This window comes from Alternaria infectoria (genome assembly GCF_024043175.1).
Source record: "Alternaria infectoria strain BMP 0036 chromosome Unknown scaffold_2, whole genome shotgun sequence".
Taxonomy (NCBI): domain Eukaryota; kingdom Fungi; phylum Ascomycota; class Dothideomycetes; order Pleosporales; family Pleosporaceae; genus Alternaria; species Alternaria infectoria.
In genome coordinates, this window is record NW_026250691.1 from 1,252,138 (window position 1) to 1,278,089 (window position 25,952).

Sequence of the window (25,952 nt, forward strand, 5' to 3'; positions counted from 1 at the left end):
AATGGCATCCTTTTTGAGACCGCACAACAAACCTCCAGACGAACTACGTGTCATCGAGCCTACTCAATTCTATTCCACAGAGATGAGATACCCTTGGCTAATTCGGTACGGCTCGTGGCAGCGGTAACTGTTCGTATGGCGCAAGCGTGCGTACTGGTGAGAGCCGCACGTAAAAGGATGCTCGATTCGCATCATGCTCAGAGTACGGAAAACAGCGCATTCAGAGATTGTACCACGTGGATGACCGATTGCCGGTGGTTGCTGAAGCCTTGGAAGCTGCGTCGTTCATGAGATACGCTGAAAGGTAGCCTACTTGGTGGCCACGAATAGATATATTCCTTTGACCGGAAAATTGCAGTACGGCTGATGTTCTAAGGCGACCCGTTCATGTTTGAACTTCGTTGTATTTATCCGTTCTGATACCTGGACGAGACCGGACGGCTGAAGAATAACGAAGTGAATCAATCAATCTGCTTCACCTCGCAGCAGCGGTTGATAGGTATCTCGCCGAAACTGCGCGAAGACCCGAAGAGCAGCGACCCCTCTCGCTGCCTCCATACTGGCCTGAACGTATTCCCGGCCTTCGTGACGTCCCGATCGCGAGAAACCAATGTCATGATGAGCTAGTCATCAGATATCGACGATGTAATGCTCCAGCAGGTGGGGTGGACCTAGGTTGCACTGCATTTTGGTGTCGGAAAATCCAAACCCGACGTTGACGAGGCGATCGAGGTCTCGTTAGACCGTCTGCACCTACGCCTCCTCCAGGTTGCCGGCTAAAGTCTAGTGATGAAACGGAGCCTCAACTGGTGCCGAGCCTAATGTTGGTATATTGCGGTACTGCCCTTTGATGACATGTTGAGCTGCGTGTAGGAAACATGATGCCGATGCTGTCCACGGAGGTTGTCGATAGCTGTAGTGGATGCACAGTTTTCTGGTCGATGCCTGGGTAATAACAGCACTTGTGCGAATTTCCTGCTCTTTCCGAGAGATTGCGGGCACAGGTCTCTACACGAGATACGCCGGTGGCCCATTACTCCACTACTCTCGAGCGCGGGATGCCGCTCATGGTAAAGCCGGTAGGGCTGAAGTTTGCGATGCGACGCCTCCACTGTATTGCGGTTGCAGCCTCGTGCAGTTCCAGAGCCAGCCTCGCACAAGCGGTGCGCCTATAGGGAGTACCGATATACGCCTATCCGAGTACCAAGCTCGTATCTGTGGTGTTGTTGCTGGGCATTTCAAGCCTCGAGGCGTAGATACCTAGGTATGGTATTCGGTTGTCGCCTCAGGCCTTGGATGTCACTACGACAGACGCTACCCCCCATTCTCCACCAATCCCCACAGATTCGCGTCAGCAATAGACGAAGGCGATGGAGGTGATATACTTGGCGCACGAATACCTTGACTGATGGCAAATCAGATGATTGGTGCGAAATTGGCGGCTTTTGCGACGGTATGGCGAGTCTACGGATAAATTCGAGCTCCAGCTATCGGCGAGCGCACCACGGTGCCCGCGCTGGTCCGTTCACTATCCTACTGCCCCGAGCAAGCAACGCCTAGTGGCCTTCCTAACGGCATATTCACCGTCCAGCCATAGGACGGCTTTAGAGCCAACAGACGCGCGGGTTTTACGGAAGCTTGGTGCTTCCATCTGCTCTTGACATGGTACTATCTCACTATCTTCAAACCTCACACACATCGCGATTAAATCCAGACCTGGTCCTGCATCCCACCACCCCACGGATGAATCTACAGCGCTCAGTCTGAGACGTCTGTATTTCTCCAGACACAGCCCCCACCACCGCCTCATACTTTTCGACGTTTCGGAAATGGTAGCGACGGTTGCCGGAGTCCGCCAGTTGTATACCGCCCGTCGCATTCTCGCCGAGATCCAGCATCGCATCAACGGCTTCAACACGTACGGTTAACACTACTAAGCAGAACAGCGCACAACTCTACTCACCCATGGCCACCATGGTGCAAACCGGGAGCGTGACCACCTCCCGTCTCAAGGAAGGCGCGGTCATAGACGTGCAGGAGATCCCGAACGGCGCCCGGCCGGCGCTGCTGATCCTGCATAATGAAGGCGAGGAGGACATTGTAGGCATCTTTGCGGATGTCCTGGGCCAGAAATGGGAGTCGGCGACATCCATGGACGAAGCGCTGGCAGGACCACGGGAGACGGTTTACGGGCTAAGCAGCGGGCTGGCCAAAACGCAACTGGACGCTTGGGACCGCTCTAGGTTGTTGATCAACACACATCGAGTGGACGGCGGCCATGAACTGGACGAGAGCATCACCGACCGATGCGACTACGAATACCTCTACACGCGCGCGCCCTTTTTCCGTCGCGACGTGTCGCGATACCTCTCTTTTGTCCTGGGCCAGATTGGGCCCCACCGCGACCTCACCAAGAAGGCGCGCACGACACTGATATCGACGACGTTCCCCGATGTGCACGCTGCACTTCCCAATCTTGACATTCTGTCGGTCGGCGCGGACGCCATCGAGATCCGAGTCGACCTGCTGGAGGAGCCCCTACCAGATGGAACGGTCAGCAAGATACCCAGCTTGAAGTATGTTGGTGAGCAGGTCATGGTGCTGCGTCAACGCACGGAGCTGCCAATCATCTTCACTACGAGGTGCACCAAGGAAAATGGCCGGTTCCCCATGGACGACCCCTCCCTGTTCTACCGATACCTTGCGCGCGCGATACAATGGGGTTGCGAATACATTGATGTGGAATTGTGGCTGCCAGAGGAGATTAGGAGGAAGCTGGCCGAGAACAAGGCGTGCACCAAGATCATCTCGGCGTTCCACGACTTTTCGGGCAGCTTCAAGTGGACCTCGCCTGAAACACAGCGCCTGTTCGAGATGGGAGCGGTGTATGGGGACATTGTCAAGATGTACGCACTGGTCAATTCGATGCAGGAGAACTACGAGCTGGAATATTTCCGGTCGACTATTCAAGCCAAGTATCCTCATCCTCCCTTCTCTGGCCTCAATATGGGCCCCATGGGCCAGCTATCAAGGACGCTGAACAAAATATTCACTCCGATTACTCATCCACTGTTACCCATGATTGCGGCGCCTGGCCAACTAAGCGCAGCCGAAATTAACGCAGCGCTCCACACAATGGGCCAGATGCCTAAGCAGGACATCTACGGCATCGGCAGTTTTCGATCAACGTCGCAAGCCATGTTCTTTGAGAAGTGTTTCAACGAGCTTAGTCTGCCACATTCGTTCGGTTTTGCAGAAAGAGCTCCGAAGGCTTCGATTGAGCACATCCTCCGACGCAACAACTTTGGCGGTGCCTACATCAACCCGCCGTTGGCAGCCTCGGCGTCGTACCTGCCCTCCCTTTCGAATGCTGCTCGGGCCATCGGACAAGTTGATACAGTGTTAGTGCCTCCCGGGACCGGCAACGCCTCCTTCATAGGAGACAACACGCGGTGGAAGGGTATACGTGCGACACTGACTCGCGATTTTGTTCCATCGGCATACAGCGGACAGGCAGCATTGCTGCTCGCCAGTAACGAGGCTGATGCGTCGGCGTCAATATTCGCACTGAAAAATCTAGGGATCGGGCCTATATATACCATAGGGTTCAAGTCCCACGGGCCCTTATCTACTGACGTGTCACCGGTACGATCGGTAGAGGACGTGAAGCGCCTGCAGCAGCCATTCGTTATCATCTCGGCACTGCCTGCTGAGAAGTCGCTACTGGTGGTGCCCCTGCTGAAGCACTACAGGGTTGGCGGAAGGAATGGAAGCCCCAACGGACATGGGTGCACAGGAACGAAGGCTGCAGGCAAGGTGTTCGTTGACTTGGCCAGTGGACCCCGAAAGGCCGACCCGTTGGCAATCGCGACGTCGGCGGGATGGACAGCGTATGGCATTGCGGACGTCTCAGCGTGGACGACGGTTGAAACGATCCGGAAGCTCGTGGGGCAGAACGTGTGTTATGACTTTGTGCGTCTGGCGTCCGGAAGGGGGCATTTTTAAATCAGCAATTAGCAATGAGCAATGTACATTTGATGATTGATACGTCTTCACATGCGGCGTGACAGGAGCGAGGCAGCCGTGGCACCAGGGATGGCGGGTGGCTCTTGATGACGGGGACGGGGCCCTCGTGGAAGCTGTAACCGGGGACGGGGCAGCAGCTAGCACTAGGGCGGGGCACGTGATTGGGCAGCGGGCGATACCCCAGATTTTCTAGAACACATTGGTGCAGTCCGGCGCTACAGGCTGCAGCTACGCCGAGACGAGCTGGGTGCGTGCGACGGGCGCAATCTACGTGCCAAATTGCCAGTAGCTGCATGGCTGAGAACCGAGGCACGGTGCGCCGTCTGGGACGGCATGCGATGGGCGATTTCCTGACGTGCGGCTAGCCTCTTACCCCAGTGGCCTCATGATGGCCGTGTTTTTGCTACTCGACTCGGCCCAACGGTTCCAAGCCTCGCTCGTCTGCATGGGCTGCTCTACCGCGCATGGCTAGATACCCCGAGATCGTCGTCACGCGTCCAAAGCTCCCCAGCGGTTCCATCACTACCTCTTCCTAGTCACTGCACACGCTGAGTCGCATCCGAGTGGGCGCGCACTCCCGCCAGAGCAAGCCTCGCCGTCCGCGCACCCCCTGCCTGTCTCCACTGCCATAGGCCTTAATTTGAACCTACATCTCACGCCGTGCTGGGGCGTGCTTTCTTCTTCCTACCGTCCAGTTCGCCATCATCAAGATCACTTGCAGCCAGAGAATGCTTCTGGTCCACCGCCCTGTAGCGTCGCCATGTCCACCGAAGTTTCCCAGTCACTGGCCGCAATGGCAAGGCCGCAGATTGGCATCGACCGACTACCCGCCCGCCGCGTCTCCAACGAGCCCCGCGAGGCCATGAACTGCAAAAGCTGTCGAAAGCGAAAGGTGGTGCTTGTCTGCTTTTTTCGTCGTCCCCACGTGCTAACCCATATTCAAGATCAAGTGCAATCGCACACGGCCGACCTGTGAAGCCTGTCAAGTGTTCAACTGCCCGTGTATATACGGTATGCTCCACCCGCAACACTACGCGAGTGCATCCAAACATGGACTGACAGTCACGTCCAGACGCTGTTCCCAAGAAGAGAGGCCCCAAGACCGACGTTCTCGAGGCCCTCTTGAAACGTGTCGACGGCCTGGAAAAGCGCTTGGTTTCCGAAGGCAAGAGCGATGACCCAACCGAGACCGACCCCACCTCCCAGGACAGCACCACCTCAGCCGACGTCAAACGAAAAGATCTTGCATCCTCACAATCGCCGCATGCGTCCACGCCCCGTCGCGCGAGTGGCACCAACCATGCAAACCAGTTGATGTCGCCCATCGAGCCAAGGTACCTACTCGCAGCCTGCCATTTTCGCCCCTGCACATTGCTAACAGCATCTAGTATACAGTCCCCGACCCTGGCTCCCGACCTACTTCTAGACACCTATTTCGCCAGAATCCATGGAAAGCCCTACTACATCCTGGACGAGTCGACCACGAGACAGCGACTGCAGGCCAATCAGCTTCCCGGCCACTTAGCCTATGCTATTTACGCCGTGAGTGCCAGGTACGATTCGTCCATCCCTGAGTATTCTTGATCACAATTAATATATGTACCCCAGATATGCACCCCACTTCGGAGGATACAGCTCTGCAGTGCGCATCGGGCAAGAGTATGCCCGTCGCGCTCGGCTGGAACTCGAGATAGATGAGCCCTCTATCGAAACCTTGCAGACGCTCATGCTCCTCTCGCAAGCAAGCTTCCAGCTGGGCAAAGGCAAGAAGACCTTCATGCTGCTAAGTACGAAGTCACTACTGTCCACACCTTGTGCAAGACTGACTCCGTCCTCAAGATTCTGCCATCAGCATGGCCTTTGCGCTCGATCTGCATCGCGAACTACCGACCGGCATCAAGGTCACACCCGCCGAACGCGAAGGACGACGCCGGCTCTTCTGGTCATGTTACCTCATGGACCGCTTCGCTGCAACCGGCTCTAAGCGACCCTCGTTAATTGCGGATGAATCGATTGTGCTACGATTACCGAGCTGGCAGCTGCACTCTGGCGCAATGCTAATAGACGGAGACTACTTTCCAAACGGATGCAATTTGCAGTTCATGGGCGGCACTGGAAAAGGTGGACAAGGAAGCATGGGTATGCTCATTGGCATAGCTCGCATCCTGGGTATAACAAACCGCTACCTTGCAGCGGGTGGTGTTAAAGGCGATTCACATTTCCCTTGGCACTCATTATCCAACCTATCCAAAATTCGCCAAGAGCTCGACATATGGGCATCGGAGACGCAGGACACTTTCACCTCTATCGAAGCTCTCTTTGGCCAACCCGACAGCACCATACTTGTTCTCAGCAAGTTGATCTACCATCTCATACATTGCCTCATCTACCGGCCTTTCCTCCCTGTCGACCTGGCTGAGCTGTCCGGGACCTCGCAGCATCAACCCTGGCAAATAGAAGCGACCAACTTATGCTTTCTTCACGCCAACGCAATTGCCGAACTCGCCGAGATAGGAAGAGCTTCTTCCATTATAGATTGGCCAGCTTTTGTCGGCTATTGTATATGCACGGCTGGCACCATCCATGTACATGGAGCACATTACCCAGGAAGAGAAGGAGAAGTTTTCTCTGTCAGTGCAGAGTTTCTGTCTCGAGAGATGCAGCAGCTATCCGAGCTTCGTTTTGTTTGGGCTGGGGCCCAGCACCAGCGCGACACGCTGCAAACCATCTACGGATGTCACACGGAGCTAGTCCAGTCGTTGGCGAGCAATCCCATGCGCTATGCGCCGGTCTTTCAACTTGAGGATTTCTTCGACAGATATCCGGGCCAGGTCTTCGACGGAGCGCACATTACGTTTATGGACATTGCGGTCGAATCCATTCAAGAAGGGTAGATAGCCAGGCCCTTCCCTACATGTTCATAACGCTAATAATCTAGTAGCCTTGCCACTTTCAACATCGAACAACGGAACAACATGTACATGACCAGCGGCGTCATCGGGAACGCTCAGGGCTACCAAAAGCATTCCGCACCCTCACAACAACCACAATACTCCAACGCACACCCGAACAAGAGAAGGAGAGCCACGACTTCATCCTCGAAACCCCAAACCCAACCACAAGCTATCCCCCCAACACCCACATCAGCCACTCATCCTCCTACCGTCCATACTCACCGACCGTCGGATGCTGGTACCTCGGAGTCAAACTCTAACCCAAGCCCGGGAGACTCTAGAACACATCCTAATGACTCCGGTGTACGACCTTACACCCCACCATTGCCAAACAACTCCCTAAATCCACCGAATGCTAATGGTGGCGGGCTTGCTCTTCCATTCTCGCCGAACTTCTCGTTTTCTCCATTGCCGCAGTTTGCGAGTCTGGCGCCATCACCGGTGTCGCGTGCAGCGAACCTCCACCAAAACCAGGATAACAACCATGCAATTCATTTCGACCCTATGCTGAGCATGCCGACGCCGTACGAGCAGCACCCGACCCCCGGCGCAGGGAGCACATCGGGCACATCGGTGCACACAGACCCTGACAGCAAGGACCCTTTCCTCAGCTTGCTGGAACAACTTGCCGAGAACGAAGTCAGCAGGGGCGGTCCAAGCGAGCTGGACTTTTTCTTGAGCGGACAGAGCACCTGAGCTTACTGCCGCTTGCGCCGAAATCAAGGCGGCGAAGTATGAACTCCCGCAATATCACAGCGGAACCGCGGAACGACCGTGCCACGATCATCACAAGGGTTTAAATTTGGTTGTGTCTTCATTTCACAGTGCATTTTGTAGTAGCTTCGAGAGCTATCATTTACGGCTCATCATCGACCGGCTTGGTCCGGTCCGGGGTCTTGCAACCAAAACCAGCGCGGCGCAAAACAGAAGGAGTCGGAATACAGGAAGGCTAGCTTCACAGCCTAGGATCTACGGAAAACGAATGTCACGGCCGCCATATGTAAAAATGTATAATATCATCGATAACAATTGAGCAGGTGCTCTCAGAAGAGCAATCGATAACAGTAAGTGCCGTCAGCTCCACATGGACCAGACAATCGTCAAACGAGTTCCACCACCTTGCGGACAAGGTACCGTTGATTTCCTTAGACGCCCACACCAGAACCCTAGTGTCGGCGTCGAAGTGGAGGCCCGTATTGAGTGCTGTGTGTCATGACGGAGAGCGGCCTCGGTGCCTTTATCGGCAGCTCAGCCGCTAGAGTGCGGAAGCAGGCCATATCGAGTCAACGTGCAGGGTGACGGCTTGGTGTTCGCGTTGACGCTAAGCATACCCCGGTTCGATGCGCATTAGCGGTGTATCTCGCATACGAGTAACCCGGGGTTCGGCGCTGTCATGGGGGATCTCCAAACACTCGTACCCCAGGGACCTGCCTTGCTTGGGTGGGATGGTCATGAATAGCATCAGATCAAAACACACCACCTCCTTTCTAGCTGTCTAGAACACTGATTGACACGGAGCGGTGAGTCCGTAGCAAGATTCTGGACGCTCGACGCAGGCACGAGGTGTCTGTGCTATGCAGGTCATAGCCGTTTTGGCCCTCCTCTCCGCCGCACTACAGCACAGCAAATGTCTCCACACCGTGGCTTGCAAAAGTGTGTGCGCTTGTAGAGTGCGAATCCGGGGAGCATCGAATCCTTCGTGACGTTAACGCGGAGAACGCGCTTCCGGTGCCTAATGTGCCTACCGACAAAAAATAACGTTTAGGTGCGATGAATCGTCGTCACCGCCGAACCACGTTCTGGAAGGCACAAACTGCCACTCACATGGGCGGAAAGGCGTTCGCGCCACAGGAGACAGCTGCTAGGAACCAGGTTGCTGGCAAAACTCTAAGTGGTGGAACCGAGATTCTCCGCTTTACAGCATTGCGGCATCTACTGCAGGGTCCATTAACGAACGAGAATGATGATATTGTTGGAACGTCAGCAAAGTTCATTTCCTGTCACAAGTCATTTCGTGTGTAGAAGGTGTGCTGGCTAACTAGTAGCTCAGTTGCGATAGGTTACAAATGTGGGTCCGATGGTGCCGGTGGTAATGCACGGTGAAGATTCGGACAGCATGCTAGATGATGGATGGGAAGCCACCCCGCGAAAAGCTCCAAGCGAAGGCGGGGAGGACCCGTTGGTCCTTTGCTGTCAATGCAGGGCTGCCAGGGCTGAGCGGCAAATGAAGTGGGAAATGAGCTTGTGATGAGAATTGGCAAACTCGCATGATCAAGTCGCTAGCGATTGCATTTTTACCCCTGCTCACAGCTGCAACATCCTTTACGCCGCCAACCTGAGAACAGGGGTGGAACGGCGCAGGCAAGAATAGTCGGAACCAGTATCGGCAGTAGTATCACTCAGAGGCATATGAGAGTGCGTGGGACAACAAACGAGCCTTGATTCGAATAGACACCCATAGGCCTTGTAGGAAAGGATGTAAAAGATGTACTGAACAACTATGGGAGGTGGCTTTTACTTGTACCTGCCGATACGGATCTTGTTTGGATCTTGTTTGGATCTCGGCTATGGTAGGCTGCTTGGTGAGCTGCGAGGTTGAATCGTTACAACACACAACACGATACAAGATAGTCTCTATACACTGGAATGCTTGCAATTGTATAGAAAAAGACTGAGCGAGGATGAAATGGGTGGGTTATTGGGAGTTTCAGATTCCATTGTGAGTACTGGAACTATATAATACAACAGGAAGCCCCCCTTGGTGTTCATGCTGGGCGTGATGGAACTTATCTAGTCATCGGCTCACGGTCCTGGTCGTACTTTCGATTGCGTCGCCTCTGTGTAGACTGTAACAATAAACTGGCATGTTGTAAACCACTTTCAGGGTGACTTGCTCAGCTTGCTTGAAGGTCGCCTTTTAAGCCTGTTAGATCTTGAATGCTGGCAAATGCTGGGCTACTCACGTTTAGCATTGAGAAGTGCAAGCAGAATCCCTGAATGACCCGCCAGCCTGTTCACAATTGGACCGACTAGGAGTATCTGCGCATCCATTACTCCCTCCAAAATTGCAGCACCCTGCATTGACCGATGCAGCCGTAATGGCAGTTACGAGTAGAAAACTGAAGAACTGCATCTTAGAAAGTGTTGTTAAGGTAAACGAATTTTGTTGATATGATTTGCGTTCGTAGATATTGGATGAAAACACTGAGGTACTTCTAGATGGACTAGAGCTTGAGATATATAGATAGGTCACCTCGTTCTCACTTGGCTCGGAACCTCGCGGACATTGTAGGACCGACTTATTAGATACAAACTTGTGAAGAGAGCGAGAATACCCTACTTGGCTTTGCATAGGTACGTCATTCAGCTTACATATGCCTAGTAGACGGAAAACTACAGAAATCTGCTACTATTATGGATTGTGCAAATGTCCGTAAGACGTTAAAAAGACTTGCTCTCCAAGATACGAGAGCTTCAAGCAGGTCTATAAGGCCTTAACCGAACTCTGCTCTAGCGACCTGCGTGTTTCTGATGAAGCAGTGGCATAGAACTGGCTGAGCGAGAGCTTACGGCAGCTCGGTGCTATCGCGGTACATTACGCCGACGTTGCAGCTGTGGGCAGGGGTGAAACTGCCCAGGTGCAATCGCTAGCGACGGTAACGAGCGCCAGCCACGCAATGAAAGCTGCCAGTCTGCCAACTACTCACCTAACTAGCTAGTCGCTGCTTCACATTAATTACGTTACAACCCTTGTCGCTGTAGATTGCGACGTTGAGGTGTGATGGATGAGACGTACGTCGTAGTTATACGTCTAAGCATGTATCGCTCCCGACACCCAGGAACGCCGCCGACTAGAACAACTCTAGAAAGCGATGGCCTGACCTATACCACACGTTCATATGAAGCGTATCGTCCACTTACCAGGGTCGCAGAATCGATATGAAGATCGACTATGATCATCCCTTTCCATGCCACGCTTCGGGTAAAATCACGCTACGAACGTCAACCCTTTGTACAGTATCTTGCTCACGCACGAACAAGACTCAGGTACGCGCACATGTGTTGTACACGTAGCAATCGCCCATGTGCACACACACACACACCACGAGACGAGGAGCTGCTCGAGTCAATCCTCACCCTGTATGCTCACCGTGCAACGGGCATTTGACCAATTTGCCCGTTGCAAAAGCCACCGGCTACAATGTGCCATCGGCGTGCAGTAGACCCTTTTTGCACGGTCGCTCGCTAAGACCCCGGATTCACGTATAGCGTATCGCGTGTGCATTAGTTTCGGTTTGATGATAGGACCCTTTGGCAGTTGGTGACGGGTACGACCTGTGATGGCGGGGGAACAAGCTCTCTCCAAGGTCTTGGGGCTGCAGGGACTCATGTCAGAGGGGTCAGAAGGTCTGGTGCATGTTGGTATTGATCTCCGAGGAGGTGTGGTTGCGATTTTTGATTCGTCATATTGTACTGCATCGGTGTGGCACAGTGGTGAGATACAAGTTCGTCACGCGAAGCAGGTTCGGGGGACAATGCGTTGGAAGTGCGAGTGTGTAATTAGCTAGATGATTGTTTCGACTCCTCTGATCTTTGCCAGTATAAGCTATCCCCTCTAATCTATACAATATCATGCGTCGGACGACTATGCAAGACGCCAACCGGTCTAAGTCATGGTGACGAGTTCTTCGGCCGACACGGGGTGGATAGCCTGCGGGAGAAGCACATGTTAGCATCCATGTTCTCAAACGCCGATTGCACAATGCCGTTCCTTTCCCCCGCAAACGTGGCAGCTGCAGCAGTCGACAGCCGATGCATTGCCGCTTATGCATGCACGGATGCACGACGAAACGGGAATGGAAGGTTGGGTGATTACTTACCACACAGTTGTCAAAGTCCTTCTTCGTGGCACCCATCCTGATCGCCACACCGAACCCTTGCAGGATCTCGCTGCTTCCCTGTCCCAAGATATGCAGACCGACGACCTTCTCGTTTTCGCCCGCGCAGATGATCTTGTAAGCTGTGGGCTGCTTCTCATCGGGGTCCATCATAGCGAAGTACATGGCCTTGAATTCGGTCTTGTAAATTTTGATCTTGTCGCCGTACTTCTCGCGGGCCTCGGGCTCCGTTAGACCGATAGAGCCGATCTCTGGGTGGGCAAAGACGACAGAGGGAATGTTCTCGTATTCGAGGTGTGCCTTGGGCTGGTTGTTGAATAGGCGGTCGGAGAGGCGTCTTCCAGCGGCGATGGCGACGGGGGTGAGTTCGAAACCGCGATCACATACGTCACCGATGGCGTAGATGTTGGGGATAGAGGTGTTTTGGTACTCGTCGGTCACGATGTGGTTCTTGTCGTTGAGCTTGATGCCGAAGTCCTTGATCTTGAGATCTTCAATTTCGGGGTCACGTCCAGTTGCGAAGAGAACTTCTTCGACTTCAACGGTCGACTCATTCTTTGTCTCGTTGTTCTGGTAGGTGACGCGCTTCATGCCGTTGCCAATATCCTCAACCTTTGTAATCTGTGTACCCTTGTAGAGGTTGATGCCCTGACGCTCGTACTCTTGAGTTACGGTATCTTGGATCATGGGGTCGAAGGTTCGGAGGAGCTTGTCGCCGCGGATGAAGAAGTGTGTTTTCGAGCCGAGTGCGTGAAGCATGCCAGTCATCTCGACACCGATGTATCCAGCGCCACTCGTTGCAATGCTCTTGGGCTGCTTCTCGAGATCGAAGAAGCCGTCGCTGCTGATGCAGAGTTCCTTGCCAGGAATATCGGGTAGCTTCGGTCGTCCACCGGTCGCGATGAGGATGTGCTTCGCCTTGATGCGCTGGGAGCCTCCATCATGAACCGCAACCTCGACTTCGTCCTTGGCCACAAACTTCGCGCGTCCTCTGAAGTGCTCAATCTCGTCCTTGTTCAGGTTGTTCTCGTAGATGCCGTTCAGCCGCTTGACGTAGTCGTCTCGCTTCTTCTTGAAGTATGGCCAGTCGAACTCCGGTACCCCGCCAACCTTGAAACCGTATGCGGACGCATCCTTGAAGGTCTCGGCAATCGCTGCTGCGTTCCAAGTAACCTTCTTCGGCACACAACCGACGTTTACGCAGGTACCTCCGTATCGTGAAGATTCGATCGCAATGACTTTTGCGCCGTGTTTGGCGGCTCGTCGTCCAGAGGCAATACCACCGCTGCCAATTCCGATTACTAGGTAATCGCACTCCTTGGGTTGCGACGACATGGTGATGCTCGAGGTGGAGAAGTGAGACGAGAGGTTTGATAAGCGTGCGGATGCCACTGCGGTTTGTGAAGGGCGGAAGTGCGTTCGGAGGAGAGAAGTTTGTCCTGTAGATGGAGGGGTAATGGTACGGAGACTCGTCGAGAGAGCTCGCAGTCTAAAGGTAGCTGTTCTTTGCATTAAGATGCAGCGCGGCCGAGGGCGGATACTTATGGAGTACGTCAGAATAATTAGATTCCAAAGCTACTACTGCATTCAGAGGCTGGATTGGACGACTTAAGTAATCCAACCACGCAGGTGCAGTACCTAGGTATGCGGTATGGCTGCTTTCTGTGCAGGCTAGAAGTTCCAGACCGGGGACGAACAAGACAATGTCTGCAACTATCACGCAATGCTATCTCAGCGACCGATGTGTGTCGCTTGGTAATGCTGCGATTTAAGATTTTGCGATTATGGGAGCAGCCGGCGGTGACGCGATCTCGGCCTTACGCGTGCGGACATCCCGGAGGTGCATGCGCTAGACCGCTTCCAATAGCTACTTGGATCATCGCTTCCAGGCCAGCCCACCTGCGACACACGACTCCACGCAACTTCAGGTCGGTCAAGTCAACTGAAGCTCGACAGATGTTGGCAGGAAACCATGCCAGCCTATGAGAGTGGTTCAAACTTTCTCGGATCCTGAATCCTGACTCCTGAAGCATCGACAGTTACCCAAAGAGATCAGACCATCCCCACCACGGACCTTGCGACATTGCCGAGTGTCGCACTCTTAGCTGAAAGCCTTCACACCCACTTCTACCTAAATCAACTACCCTCGTCATGGGTGGTAGGCTTTCCATGCCGAAGGCGGCCGATGGCATGAGCGAAACCTCCAAGCCAACGTCGGCCAATGCGCGAGCGCGTCTTTCACGAGGCGGAGGCATCATCAATGGCCGTGTAAGAGGCTTCTGTCCAGATTTGTAATCCCCACATCGGCTAACACGTCCCAGACCGTCATGGCACCCTTAGCGGCCCTTACCATGGCTGGCCTTCTCTTCGTATATGCCCGGACGTCGATACGCGCGGCGAAGCTCAACGCGAAGAAACATCGAGAGGCAGACGGTGGGCAAATCAGCTGGCACAAGGAGAGCATGAGGCGACATGGTCAGATGGACAGGCTGGACGATGATAGAGGGACGTTCAGCGAAGCTCTTATGGGAGACATTCGTAAGAAGAAACAACAGAAGGTCGAGGAGAACCAGAAAGCGCCAGTAGAGAGGTCCGAGAACGACGCTGAACTGAGGAAGATCATGGGAAAGAAGGACTGATCCCCGACGGTCAGGCAAAGCCCTGATGGTAGCAACGTACGAGGGTCGTTCAGTAGGCCTTGATTTTATGACCAAGAACAAAAACTATAGAAAGACACATTAACACCTCAACCTATGTGTCTACGAACCTCAAGGATCGTTGAACAAAGAAATATTATCATCAGGTTCGTTGCTGTGAAGAGGCCAGAATTGCACCATGCTGCTAATGAAGCTGCACGCGAGCACGTTTAGCGGCTAAGGCGTTCACCGGTTTGTTCAGCATTGTCCAACACCAGCAGGGAGGTAAGCTTGGGTACAGCAGAACTTAAGTCGATCTAACAACACGGTCCGCGGCCGGTAGTGTCTTGTCACACGCGCCCGGAGCAGATTCACCTCTATCTAGGTACGCAGTCTGTTTGATCACGGGCAGCGAAAGCTTAACCATAGCAAATTGAACGCGCCGAAGTAACACAGCATGACATGGTATATATATTCACAGCGAAACATATGCGCTCGAAAACGCTAGCTGCCGTAATGATAAACTGTGATTTGCCAGAGCTATAGACATGGATGTGTTAAGCTTCACATGTGAGCCCTGGAGCGAACCCCGCATTCAGCTGTGGTAGCTTTCAAACGCGTGCCATGCCACGAGATTTGGTTGAGTGATGGCAGGCGCGATTCAACAGCAAAGTCATGTGTTGGTGTCAAGTTGGGGATCGATTGCCGGGCGCTGGATGAGGGATATTATAGATAGGTACATGTGCAGGTCGTTGCGTCGATCGTTCGCCTGCGGCCAATGGCTTCATCCTTCCGTGGCCGTTAGACTGTTTCGGGGATGCGAGCTGCACAAAGCGTGAGGTTAACCCCACCATTCCATGACCGCGCTCCGCATCTATACACTCTCGCCAACACTAGCCATTGTCGCCCGACCTTCCTCTCCACCACCAACCTCCGCACTCGACACCAATCGCGCACCCACGTTCCCTCCATCCAGCTTGACGACGCCGCGGTCTTCATGGAGCTTGCCCGGCTGCTGGCCCGATCGCGATTGCCGTAGGAAGACTGCACCGTCTTCCACAGCTAGCGATAGCCAGTATGCCTAAGCAGGACGAGGGGAGGCCAAATGTACAACAGGACATTCCAAATAGACCCAGAGATCTGACCGAGGTTTCAAGAGCCGTCCTGCGCAGTGAGCAGGCCAAGCGATGGACCAAGAAGTACCGCACCGAGGTCGCTGCGAGCTCCAGCAGTCTGCTCTCTACATTTGCGGCTGTATGTACATCCCTATCGGATACGGCGTCGTTGATTTCGCCAGTGCTGATAGCTTCTAGTATCCTCTCGACTCGGTCAAGACCCGCCTGCAAGCGTACGCCAGCCCCCCAGCATCACGCAAGACACGGCTAACACGCCATAGCTACAAGTTCAACTCCTTCGCCGACTGCGTTCGCCATACCTACAAGACTGAAGGCTTCCATGGCTTTTACCGTGGTATGCCTCACCGCTCACAGCTGCATGGCCAGCACCCGCTAATGTACGCGTCATAGGTGTCTGGTCTCCTCTCGCAAGCATAACCCTCGTCCGCACCGTGTCCTTCTCCATATACCAACGATCCAAGTACGCGCTCGACAATTGGATTTACCAGACTACCGGAAGCTCCCCGCTTGTTATCGCAAATACCCGAGATGCGTGGCCTACGTTTTCGACAATTGCATGCTTCGGGCTGGCAGGTGTCAATGCGGGTGCCGCTATCACGGTAATCGCATGTACGACAGACCTACTGCCGTTTATGCTTCGCTAGCTAATTCAGTCAGGCCCCTTCGAATTGACGAAATTGAGCGCCCAAATTTCCGTATTGATGGCCGAGCGCAACGATGGCGGCGGCAAGAACGAAGCGGTCCGCAAGAGCTACCAGAACTTGGGAACCTGGAAGACGGCACAAAATCTGGTCAAACATCGGGGTTGGACAGGACTGTATTCTGGCTTCCATTTGCATCTACGTGAGCGAGCCGCAGATCGCTGCAAAGACATGCAAGCGCTAACAGGAGACAGTAAGAGATTCTATCGGCACCGGCATTTACTTTGTGACATATGAGAGTGTGAAACAGGTTCTAGCCAACGCGCGAGGTACTTCACCTACACATCCACTGGCTGTAGTCGTGGCTGGTGGACTGTGTGGACTGGTTAGCTGGGCCTGCGTAAGCTTTCGCTTCCTATGGGGTCTTGAATCATGTACTAATAGGTATTGCAGATTTTCCCGATCGACACGGCAAAGAGTATCTACCAGCGAAATTGCCTCGTTGGAGGCAAAGACAAGGCCACGCGCCCAAAGATTCATTTCTTTAGTCGCCGGATGTATCGAGGTGAGCACACCTCCCCAAATTTGCAAGACTTCTACTGACCCAATCAAGGCCTCGGTGTCTCCATGTCTCGTTCCTGCATAGTCAACGCCATTTTCTTTACTGCATTCGAATTCACCAAGAAGCGCATCAACGGCATGTCTTACGACGAGGAGCTGCTTCGTGCCAACGACCTATAGCTAATTCGACATTTCCATATTTGAGGTTTCACTTGTATCTGCATAAGGGCATGGAGTAGGTGCATATTTTGCTTGTACGCAAGTGGATATGTAGATTATCCTAGATCTGAGTATGCCACTACGAGCATAGTCCTAAACATGACACGCATATTGTGCGCCTGACCTTGAAGGATTTCTCAATATCCCCTGTGAACTTCTTAAAGATCTCGTTCAGTCCTCATCTACCTCTGCCTGGCACTGCTTCTTCTCCTCTTCATCCGCATGACCGTGATAATCACACGGCTCAATATCGTCGTCAGGTAGCACTGACTGAGCGATTTGACTGTAACGAAGGATGACGCGCATGAGGAAATCGTGTGGCAGACTGGCTCGAAGTTCGAGTTCGCCATTTCCAGCAGTGTCACTTGAATCCCCAAAAACCCGGCAATGCGACTCCACAAAGAGATCGAGGATTGCGTGATCCTTGGGAAGATGAGCGAAGCCATAGCTCACAGCCTCGTAGTATGCAGTCTGCTCAATAAGGTGGTCGATCAAGCTGTCGCGAACCATTCTGTAGAACAGTGGAGACAGCATTCGATCGCCAAAAACGAGAGCTTTGGTACGTGCAAGTTGTGCATTAGCTAGCCTCATGTCGTTCTCCTCGTCGCACCACTCGGAGCCCTTCTTTGGAAGACTCTGCGAGTACACCCAATCGACGAAGATGCTAACTATCACCTCGTTAGCTAAGTGACACACTCCCAAATGTTTTTCACTCACACGTGCTGCACTCAACGTCTTCCAGTGTAACGACACCATCCTGCGCCTCTTTCCAGGGACCATTCAGGGCCTTCTTGAAGTACTCGGAGTGTTCGACGAGTAGTGAGCGATGAACGTGATATCTGGTTTTGGTGTCGCCTACTTCGACGATGACGAAGACGGGCTCTTGAGCAGCCTCACTAGTGCATGATCAACCCACAGACTTCTTGACCGAGCACTCTTTTAACATACCTTGGACGCTTCATTCTTGCGATGTTCTCCGTTGGCGCCGTGTGTCCGTATTTCTGAGTTATCCTTGGGCTCACTTTTGTGTCGTTGTATGTGAGTTTCTAGGATTGTAGTTGCGGTAGGAGAAGGAAGATGACAGGCGAAGTAATCAAAGAAGCTGACTTGTTGGTGAGAGTGGTAATTTGGTCTTGGTCCAGGCCGTCTAGCTTGCCTTCTCTCACTTGAAGACCCACCGTCACCGTGATGACCTGTGATTACGAGCGTAGTATCTTTTTCCGACCTCGTAACCGGATCTATCTGGTATAACCTTGGAAGCTTTCAACTACATCTACGATGTCTCAACAATGAACTATAAGTGCTGTGCTCGTGACAACAAAGACGCGCCAACAAAGGCACGCGATACTCTGGTGAACTATGCTGTGTAGACGGTGTGGGGTTGGAATGGGGAAAGTCGAAAATGGTTCAAGTACCGTTGGTTAGGTAGTTACTGCTACCAAGTTGAACTATCCGCATTAGCCTGGAACGTGGCTGCGGTAAGTACTTCATGTGTTTCCTTCGTGGTAGAGATGGGCGAAGACACTGGCTTTGGGTCATAATATGTTGAGGTAAGAGGTCATATGAAAGGGTGATTTCCGGACTTACGCTATCCGATCGAGGAACGCTAGCGCATGATTAGGGATTGCAATGATGTCGATGTATCACTTATATCAACTTCCTTTCATAGCCACACACGGAACATCACAGTGGCTGGTATGCCGACCGAACTACCGCTCCGAAACATCACGACGTGTACCCGTTCTTTGCACTTTTCGAAGTATTCATTGACCTGCCGACCTAACATATCTCATGACGCCGTCGTTGTTCTTCCGGGAGGGCCCGTATGCAAGTCGTGTCACCGAATAGTCGTGACTGTCCCACCCCAGCAATGGGAATATGCCCGCTGATGAATCCGTTTTGCAACCCCGATAAAGGCAAATGTCGAAGAAAGGAAGGGAAACGAGACGCTTAGTCGAAGAGACCGAAGCCCATGTCGTCGTCTGACTCCTCCTTCTCTGTTGTGTGTTAGTCTCCGTTCTATGCTCGGCGAGGGATGTTTGGTAGACGTACCCTCCTCCTTCTTCTCCTCGGCAGCTGGCTCGGCACCGGCAGCGTCGCCAGCGGCAGGGGCAGCGCCTCCAGCAGCGGGGGCAGCACCGCCGCCTGAACCGACGTTCAGGAGCAGGTCCTTGACATCCTTGCCCTCAAGAGCCTATTCACATATCAATTCCGTGTTCTGCTCCAGCGTGTCCGTGTATGCGCACCTTGGCGAACAGAGTTGTCCAGATGGGCTCGACCTCCTCGATCTTTGCGGCCTTGATGATAGATTGGAGCTTGTCGGCCTGTTCAAATTAGCCATTGTGTCCGCGATTGCGAATTGCACCTCGGGAGTCGTACAGTGATGTCGACACCGTCATCAGCGAGGATGAGAGCGGCGTAAGAGGTGGCGAGCTCGGAGGTAGACATTGCGACGGATGTGATCGTGATACTGTCGTGAGTCGAGATGTTGAGAGTGTCGGCGCTGGTGAATTGAATTGATGGTGTGGACGGCGCTAATCGTGGCTTTCGCTTAGCGACGTCTAGCTGCATCCGGCGTTAGCGCGTTCGGTGAGGGCAACTTGCCCCTCGGTGACGTCCGGGCACTTTCCCCGCTATCAAGCTGCATCTTGGCTTCCCGACCGGCTACTTCCAAGTTCGCATATTGCAGAGTTCCAGCTTTCACCACCGTTCGGATTAGCCTCAACCCCACCGAAAGATTCCCCAACCAGCGCCGATCAGCGTCTGCAGCACACAATGACCGACTCCCCACTCCCACGGATTCCGCTGGATCCGAAGGAGCAGCCCATCCTCGACAAGCTGCAGTCCATACGGACAGAGCTGGAACTACTGAAGCGTGATCGGTCCACCTATGTCAAGAGCCAAGATGTCTTGAAGCTGTACGACCAAGTCATCGAGCAGGTCATAATTCTCAACGAGATACGGGAAACTAAGCGTCTGGAGCAGAACAAAGGTATGTCACGTTGCCACCTGCCCAATGTGGCTTGTTGATGCTGACTTGGTCGCATAGTCGATTACATGCTCGATGATTGCTTTCAGCTCATATCACTTGCATATCTGACCGTCGGAAAGAACCACGAACCACCAGCAGTGTTAGTATTTGGCGGTGTCATGTGCTGTATACGAAGTTACTGACAGTGTTCCAGCTACTCATACATATCGACAATCAAGGTATTTATACATGTGGGAGGTCATGTGCACGTCAATGTCTGACAACTCACAGCGCCTCTTGGACCATCTCAAAGAAGCCACCTTCTACTCGCAAAAGGATCTGGAAGCCCTGGACAAGAACCTGCAAGACTGCCGGCGTTATGTTGAAAGGGGGCAGGAAGGTCACAGCCCTCATCTGCTGACTCTCCTCGATGCTCGTATCAAAGTTTGCGAAGAGACACTAGCAGAACTGAAGCTGAACCTGTCCGGACTGACACCCGAACTGACACCGAAGTGGGAGAAGCTTGTGTCGATATTAAGATCCCTTTGCGGTTGCAATGCAAGATCGAAGGTCAGCAAACTCCGAATAGGCCGTTACCGTGTACTGACCGGAACTGTAGTTCCCACTTGAAGAGGTTGAGGAGTACTCAGAGGAGCTCAACAAACTCGACGAAGAGCTGAAAGAACACGGAATTCGCGCGTATGAGACGGAGGGAACCACTGAAGAGAAGCTGGCCGAGATGGTCGACAAGATGCAACTAGCCACCGAACACCCCGAGGCCGCACCAGACGCCAAGACTCTCATCGGCACGCTGCTGCGCCGTAATTTGCTCTGGGTCACGTTGATCAAGCAAAAGTTGGTGCATCCCGCTAATCTTACGATCCGGACTAACACCTGAGCAGGCAAGGACGCATATCGCCCGCTTTCAAAGACACCTACGACAAACTTCTTGCTATCCGGAACAAACTCGAGAAGCTCACTCTGACACAGGCATGGTCCCTTCGTGAGACTGATCTATGGGATTTCCAGCGCCAGCTTGACCGCATAGACGAGGCACGCGTTGACGGTAATTTCGTTGATGCACTTGGACGTCCATCTGAGATCTACGAGCAAAGGGTATGTTCTCACAGACGTGATTGTCTATACGCCCACGGACTAACGTGATGTAGACACTACTCTATCTTCTCAGGAAGAGCTACGCTCTCATCTACCAGCTGCTCTTAACTTCAGAGCCTGTGTCAGAGGCATTACTGCCAATATACAACCAGCTGACCACACTTCGGAAATGCTTACTCGAAGTCAAGAAGCTGGGAGGTGTATCCTCACCAAGAGAGCTGTACCCATACAGTATGAAGGTTGGTGCACCACCCCATGAATATATCGATACGTCTACTGACTCATATATAGCTGAACTCAATTGACAACATGCGGGTAGACGGCAAGTTCATGGTTGGCGAAGAGATACCCGATGGACAAGGACGCGTAACACAACTTCTGGAGGAATGCTTCGAGCTCGCCTACGACCTGAGAAACGATGCCGAAGACAACAACAGCTCCGCTGATGTCACGCCATCGACCGAAAAGCCCGAGCCCCTTAGCACCTGATGTATCCTCTCTCTCTCATATTGGCGCTGTACATCTCGGCGTAAGACGATCGCTCCCAAACTGGCTACCCACATCTCTTCTGACCTGTCTTATTCCGGCGATTCTCTCTCTTGTGGCAAACACGCGTAGAACTCTTGTACTTTCTGTACTTCTAACTATTACTTAATATGGGTCAATCATTCGAAGCTGTTCAATTTCGTCTTCTGGTGGCGTTGGTGGTGGAACATCTGCATCCTTGAAGGTTAGGTGGCTTCCGTACGATATGCCTGCAATTATCAGCGTCTTTGGCTATCAGCTTCGGCTCTTCCTCTTACAAAGCTCTTCGCCTGTAGCAATGTCTCTCAAAGCTCGATACGTGATGATTTGACGTCGAGTATCCCGCATCCATCCTACGTTTTGTTCCTGGGTCGAGTGATTGAACATGCTTCCCAATCCGAATATGATGGCTTGTGTGACCTTGCTGTTACCGTCCGTGTCTACGATTGGCCAATTGCTAGCATGAGTCAGATTTTGGGTACTTCGAACCACCTCTAATAGACACTTTGATCAAATGTAAGGCCATCGACCTGCTACAACTGCCGATACCCGCACATGCGTACGCATGCTACATGTCCAGAGGAGGTGGTAGCGCGATAATACAGCAGCTCAAAACAAAGAACTACGTACTAAGTGTAATGATAAAGCGAGGTCTGCTCTATGTGCTTCTTGTTTTCTTCTATTCCTAGGATCAATACAGGACATATGTCTATCGTGGTCCCTGATGGTATGTCTTTGGTAGCAAAAACACCACGCCCTACATGCTTTGTTAGTCATCCACTACAACTGATCTGCCATCATCTCGAGAAACGTACCTTTTGGCGTATCAACCTTCAGGACAATATCTGGACATCGTTGAAGTGGGATGTCGTTCGGCGCTGTTTGGAAACCCATGGTACCTAGTAAGAAGATCGGCACTTCGCAAAGCAGCAAGAATAGTTACAAGGATACAATAAGGACACCAGTCAGCAGTCCATTCCTCTCAAACCCACGACATCACTTTTGGTAATTACATCACAAAAATTTATCACCGCGCTAAGTCCGCGGTCCGAAGGCTTGGACCCTGAGGGTTGCGCCCCACTCAAGCTTCGCTCATGGCTGGCCGCTTTCGTCACAGGTCCTCGCAACACGACTGCCAGCACGATGGCCCAGCAACGAGGGCAAGCAATGGGAGACTCCCTCAAGACGGCACACTCCGTCAGCCTAAAGGTCCTGCGGTATGTTGGCACGTCCTTTATGCTGCTTCCGCATAGCGTCCTGTCGCAAAGCTGATCGTCGCATCGTCTCATGACCATCCACCCGACTTGTCTATCTATGCATATGCCATGGACATGCCAATGAACTGGGGACTCTGCGTATTGACGTCGTTTCCAGATTGTCTCGTCCATCTCTCGCGGTGCAGCACCCTCTCCCGAACTCCAAAGACCTAGGCATATCGCCCAAGGCGTCGCTCGCGTACCCCACACCGAACGACACCAAAGACCAGTTCGTCCTCAGTCCCGTGTTAAACCTTCCTGAGGCGTTTGGTAGCGCCTACGTCGGCGAGACCTTCTCCTGCACTTTATGCGCGAACAACGAGCTCGATCCATCCGACAACACAAAGGCGATTAGTGGCGTGAGGATACAGGGCGATATGCAAACACCGTCAAATCCTGCGGGGTCGCCCCTAGATCTGTCTGGTCTACAAGAAGAAGCAGAGAACGTGTCCCCAGGGCCAGCGGAATCATTACAACGTATCCTACGATTTGAGCTCAAGGAAGAGGGCAACCATGTCTTGGCTGTGACTGTCACGTATACAGAGACCGCACTAGGAGAAGGAAGGGCAGCGAGCGGCAGAGTCCGAACATTTCGCAAATTGTACCAGTTCGTGGCTCAACAGTTATTGAGTGTGCGCACCAAAGCTGGAGAGATTGGGCAGAAGAGTGGATCTTCTCGATACCTCCTGGAGGCACAACTGGAGAACATGGGCGAGGCTGCAGTCTGTTTAGAGGTACGTCGACGCGTTCCAAGTCTCACGATTCATGTGTTGGTACTATCATTTACTCCAAACAACGAGTCAGAGCGGCTCCTTTACGTTGAGGATTTCGGCTCCATCACTAGCTCGATCGCAGAGTCCGATCCGGCAGTCTTGTAGATCCGGCGCTATTTCGCTGCTTCAGATAGCCTACCACCACAGCCCTGCCCCTAGTAGGCATTGAACCACGACTGACTCCAAACAGGCAGTCAATGTAAACCCGAAACCACCCCTCAGATCTACGTCGCTTAATTGGGATATGCAAGCCTCAGGTATCAATGCGCCGATATTGAGCCCACGGGATGTGGTGCAAGTCGCGTTCCTTCTCGAACATGGGCCTAGCGACAAGGACGAAGAGATGGCAGGTTCCATGACGGAAGACAACAAAAGAGTGCTGGGTCAGCTTGCTATCCAATGGCGGAGCGCATTGGGCGACAGGGGCTCTCTCAGCACCGGATGGCTTACGGCTCGGCGCTGAGCGTGTCTAGTCCAATAGACTTTGCGTCGCGCTCTAACGTCGGTACGGTTTGTATATCTCCGACCGAAAGTTCTGACGCCCGTACCTGCAGTTCCAAGCGCTTGGTCTTGCATTGTCGATCTACCACGGTAGGTTTGCGTTGATTGAAGTCATTCGGAACCTGCTCCGTGCGCTGTGTCAACATGAATCGAGTAGCCCGAACTTCGTCGCCGAAGATTGAAAAGCAACCTCTTGACTATATTTACTCGCGTATGACTGTACCTCTGTCTACCACCGGCTATATCGAGGTCCATGTATGGATGCGTGGGGTTGCGGAGATTTCGATGGAAATTTGTAATGCCGAACATGCTCAGAACGCTGTCACACAGTCAATGGGTAAGTCCAACACAGACAGCCGGAATGCGGAGGAGGATCTCTTGGACGATCGACGTGTGGAGCGAACGCAAAAGCAAGATCGACTTGGACAATCAAGGCATTGGATGCAGCTGGAGCCACGCGAACAATTCTCCTCAAAAAGCACGTCTAGTCTTACGGCATTGACCACTAGTGCGTCCAGCAGACCGAACAACAGCGCAGTCAGCTCTGAGGGAATCCGACGAAATTGGTGGAAACAACGGCAAAGTTGGTGAAGCGCGGCAGAAGGAGCAAGGAGCCCCATGATTCCGGCCTAATGGCGCAGATGAATAGGCGACAGACACGGGAACATGTCATGACAGTCTGACGAACTACTCGAGGGTTGGGCGATCGTGGGGGAGTCATTTTATCTCGGTCAAATACGAGAGCGTGAGATGTTTGATCGTCGGCCCCCAGGAATGCAAGATACGCAGACGCCGAGTGATGGAAAGTAGAGCTCGTATGTATTGAGCAGCACAGACGAAGTATTTTGAGGTGGCTGCAGCTGTCAGATTACATGGGAGAGCACAAGCAGTAACCGTTTGAGGAGCTTGTGTGTCGAAATCGGCAGCCGACCGCGGATCGACATGGCTATATGCTACATGCGTCTCTGGGCGGGCGTATGCAGCTCCAACACCGAAGACAAGATAGATACGGTGACATGTCCTGGTGGAACCGATGTGAACCGTTTTGTACAGTTAGGCAAGCAGAGTTGAAACGACAACGGTTTAGATGGTGGTCAGAGCATACGACGGCGGGCTGGCTAGAGCGTACCGCAGGTACCTGTATGCATGTATGTGCAGCCAGAGGTACAGTATGCTGTGGCATTGGCCTGACATATGACAGGTTCGGTGCATAGATAATGCTGGACGGGGTGGAGAGTGGGCGGCAGTTTGCAGGTCAGCGTGGGGCGGTCTATTTTCTTTGTCTCGGGAGGTTGAAGATGTGCAAGCACTGCGCAGAGTATGGGGTCGCGTCCGGGACACGACAGGCAGGCCCCTATTCGTACCGCGAAGTTAATACCGTGTATGCGTGCTGTACGCTGAAGGTGAAACACATGCAAATTGCACGCACACCACCATGGCTGTGGGCGCAATAACCGTCGTGTTGGTGAAGGCCGTCGACGACCCCTGAACGCGCAATGCAGCGCGGCCAATCCGTCTTCGCCCAAAGCAGGCTGGGCTCAGGCCGTGCCTTCCCAAACCAAGCGGCGCCCCCTGGTCGTGCTTTCCGAAGACAGGGTCTAGCAGCGCGACATGGGACGACGGCACAGCGACGGGCGGAGACGCCTGTGCGTCGAGTGGAGCGACACGGCCACGCTGGGCGATGGAGGGCGTACCGTGGGACGCTGTGTCTACGCCAAACTCTGCGGGCAGATGAAGGT

At 53.1% G+C, this 25,952-nt stretch overlaps 9 protein-coding genes across 9 annotated transcripts; 6 read left to right on the plus strand and 3 right to left on the minus strand.

Moving 5' to 3' along the window:
* Positions 1 to 1,974: 1,974 nt before the first annotated feature.
* On the plus strand, positions 1,975 to 4,005 carry J4E92_001866 (uncharacterized protein; the record flags this gene model as incomplete). The annotated part of the gene is made up of 1 exon (XM_051493275.1): positions 1,975 to 4,005. The coding sequence occupies one exon, from the start codon at positions 1,975 to 1,977 to the stop codon at positions 4,003 to 4,005; it is 2,031 nt and encodes a 676-aa protein (XP_051356506.1).
* Positions 4,006 to 4,819: 814 nt separating this feature from the next.
* J4E92_001867 (uncharacterized protein) lies at positions 4,820 to 7,676 on the plus strand (the record flags this gene model as incomplete). The annotated part of the gene is made up of 7 exons (XM_051493276.1): positions 4,820 to 4,918; positions 4,971 to 5,037; positions 5,099 to 5,360; positions 5,415 to 5,579; positions 5,635 to 5,813; positions 5,866 to 6,448; positions 6,965 to 7,676. 7 exons carry the CDS (start codon positions 4,820 to 4,822, stop codon positions 7,674 to 7,676), a joined length of 2,067 nt encoding a protein of 688 aa, XP_051356507.1.
* A 3,970-nt stretch (positions 7,677 to 11,646) lies between these two features.
* Positions 11,647 to 13,213, minus strand: J4E92_001868 (uncharacterized protein; the record flags this gene model as incomplete). Its single annotated transcript, XM_051493277.1, has 2 exons — positions 11,647 to 11,691; positions 11,861 to 13,213. 2 exons carry the CDS (start codon positions 13,211 to 13,213, stop codon positions 11,647 to 11,649), a joined length of 1,398 nt encoding a protein of 465 aa, XP_051356508.1.
* An 816-nt stretch (positions 13,214 to 14,029) lies between these two features.
* Positions 14,030 to 14,517, plus strand: J4E92_001869 (uncharacterized protein; the record flags this gene model as incomplete). Its single annotated transcript, XM_051493278.1, has 2 exons — positions 14,030 to 14,146; positions 14,200 to 14,517. 2 exons carry the CDS (start codon positions 14,030 to 14,032, stop codon positions 14,515 to 14,517), a joined length of 435 nt encoding a protein of 144 aa, XP_051356509.1.
* A 1,074-nt stretch (positions 14,518 to 15,591) lies between these two features.
* Positions 15,592 to 17,032, plus strand: J4E92_001870 (uncharacterized protein; the record flags this gene model as incomplete). Its single annotated transcript, XM_051493279.1, has 8 exons — positions 15,592 to 15,768; positions 15,828 to 15,862; positions 15,911 to 15,984; positions 16,041 to 16,259; positions 16,308 to 16,493; positions 16,546 to 16,691; positions 16,745 to 16,856; positions 16,905 to 17,032. 8 exons carry the CDS (start codon positions 15,592 to 15,594, stop codon positions 17,030 to 17,032), a joined length of 1,077 nt encoding a protein of 358 aa, XP_051356510.1.
* Positions 17,033 to 17,242: 210 nt separating this feature from the next.
* On the minus strand, positions 17,243 to 18,033 carry J4E92_001871 (uncharacterized protein; the record flags this gene model as incomplete). Its single annotated transcript, XM_051493280.1, has 3 exons — positions 17,243 to 17,739; positions 17,789 to 17,967; positions 18,020 to 18,033. 3 exons carry the CDS (start codon positions 18,031 to 18,033, stop codon positions 17,243 to 17,245), a joined length of 690 nt encoding a protein of 229 aa, XP_051356511.1.
* Positions 18,034 to 19,021: 988 nt separating this feature from the next.
* ALTA12 (60S acidic ribosomal protein P1) lies at positions 19,022 to 19,519 on the minus strand (the record flags this gene model as incomplete). Its single annotated transcript, XM_051493281.1, has 4 exons — positions 19,022 to 19,068; positions 19,124 to 19,265; positions 19,318 to 19,395; positions 19,451 to 19,519. The coding sequence occupies 4 exons, from the start codon at positions 19,517 to 19,519 to the stop codon at positions 19,022 to 19,024; spliced, it is 336 nt and encodes a 111-aa protein (XP_051356512.1).
* A 327-nt stretch (positions 19,520 to 19,846) lies between these two features.
* Positions 19,847 to 21,647, plus strand: J4E92_001873 (uncharacterized protein; the record flags this gene model as incomplete). The annotated part of the gene is made up of 8 exons (XM_051493282.1): positions 19,847 to 20,063; positions 20,121 to 20,202; positions 20,257 to 20,281; positions 20,334 to 20,612; positions 20,662 to 20,897; positions 20,945 to 21,158; positions 21,212 to 21,397; positions 21,450 to 21,647. 8 exons carry the CDS (start codon positions 19,847 to 19,849, stop codon positions 21,645 to 21,647), a joined length of 1,437 nt encoding a protein of 478 aa, XP_051356513.1.
* Positions 21,648 to 22,826: 1,179 nt separating this feature from the next.
* On the plus strand, positions 22,827 to 24,175 carry J4E92_001874 (uncharacterized protein; the record flags this gene model as incomplete). The annotated part of the gene is made up of 3 exons (XM_051493283.1): positions 22,827 to 22,900; positions 23,058 to 23,673; positions 23,903 to 24,175. The coding sequence occupies 3 exons, from the start codon at positions 22,827 to 22,829 to the stop codon at positions 24,173 to 24,175; spliced, it is 963 nt and encodes a 320-aa protein (XP_051356514.1).
* Positions 24,176 to 25,952: the final 1,777 nt, after the last annotated feature.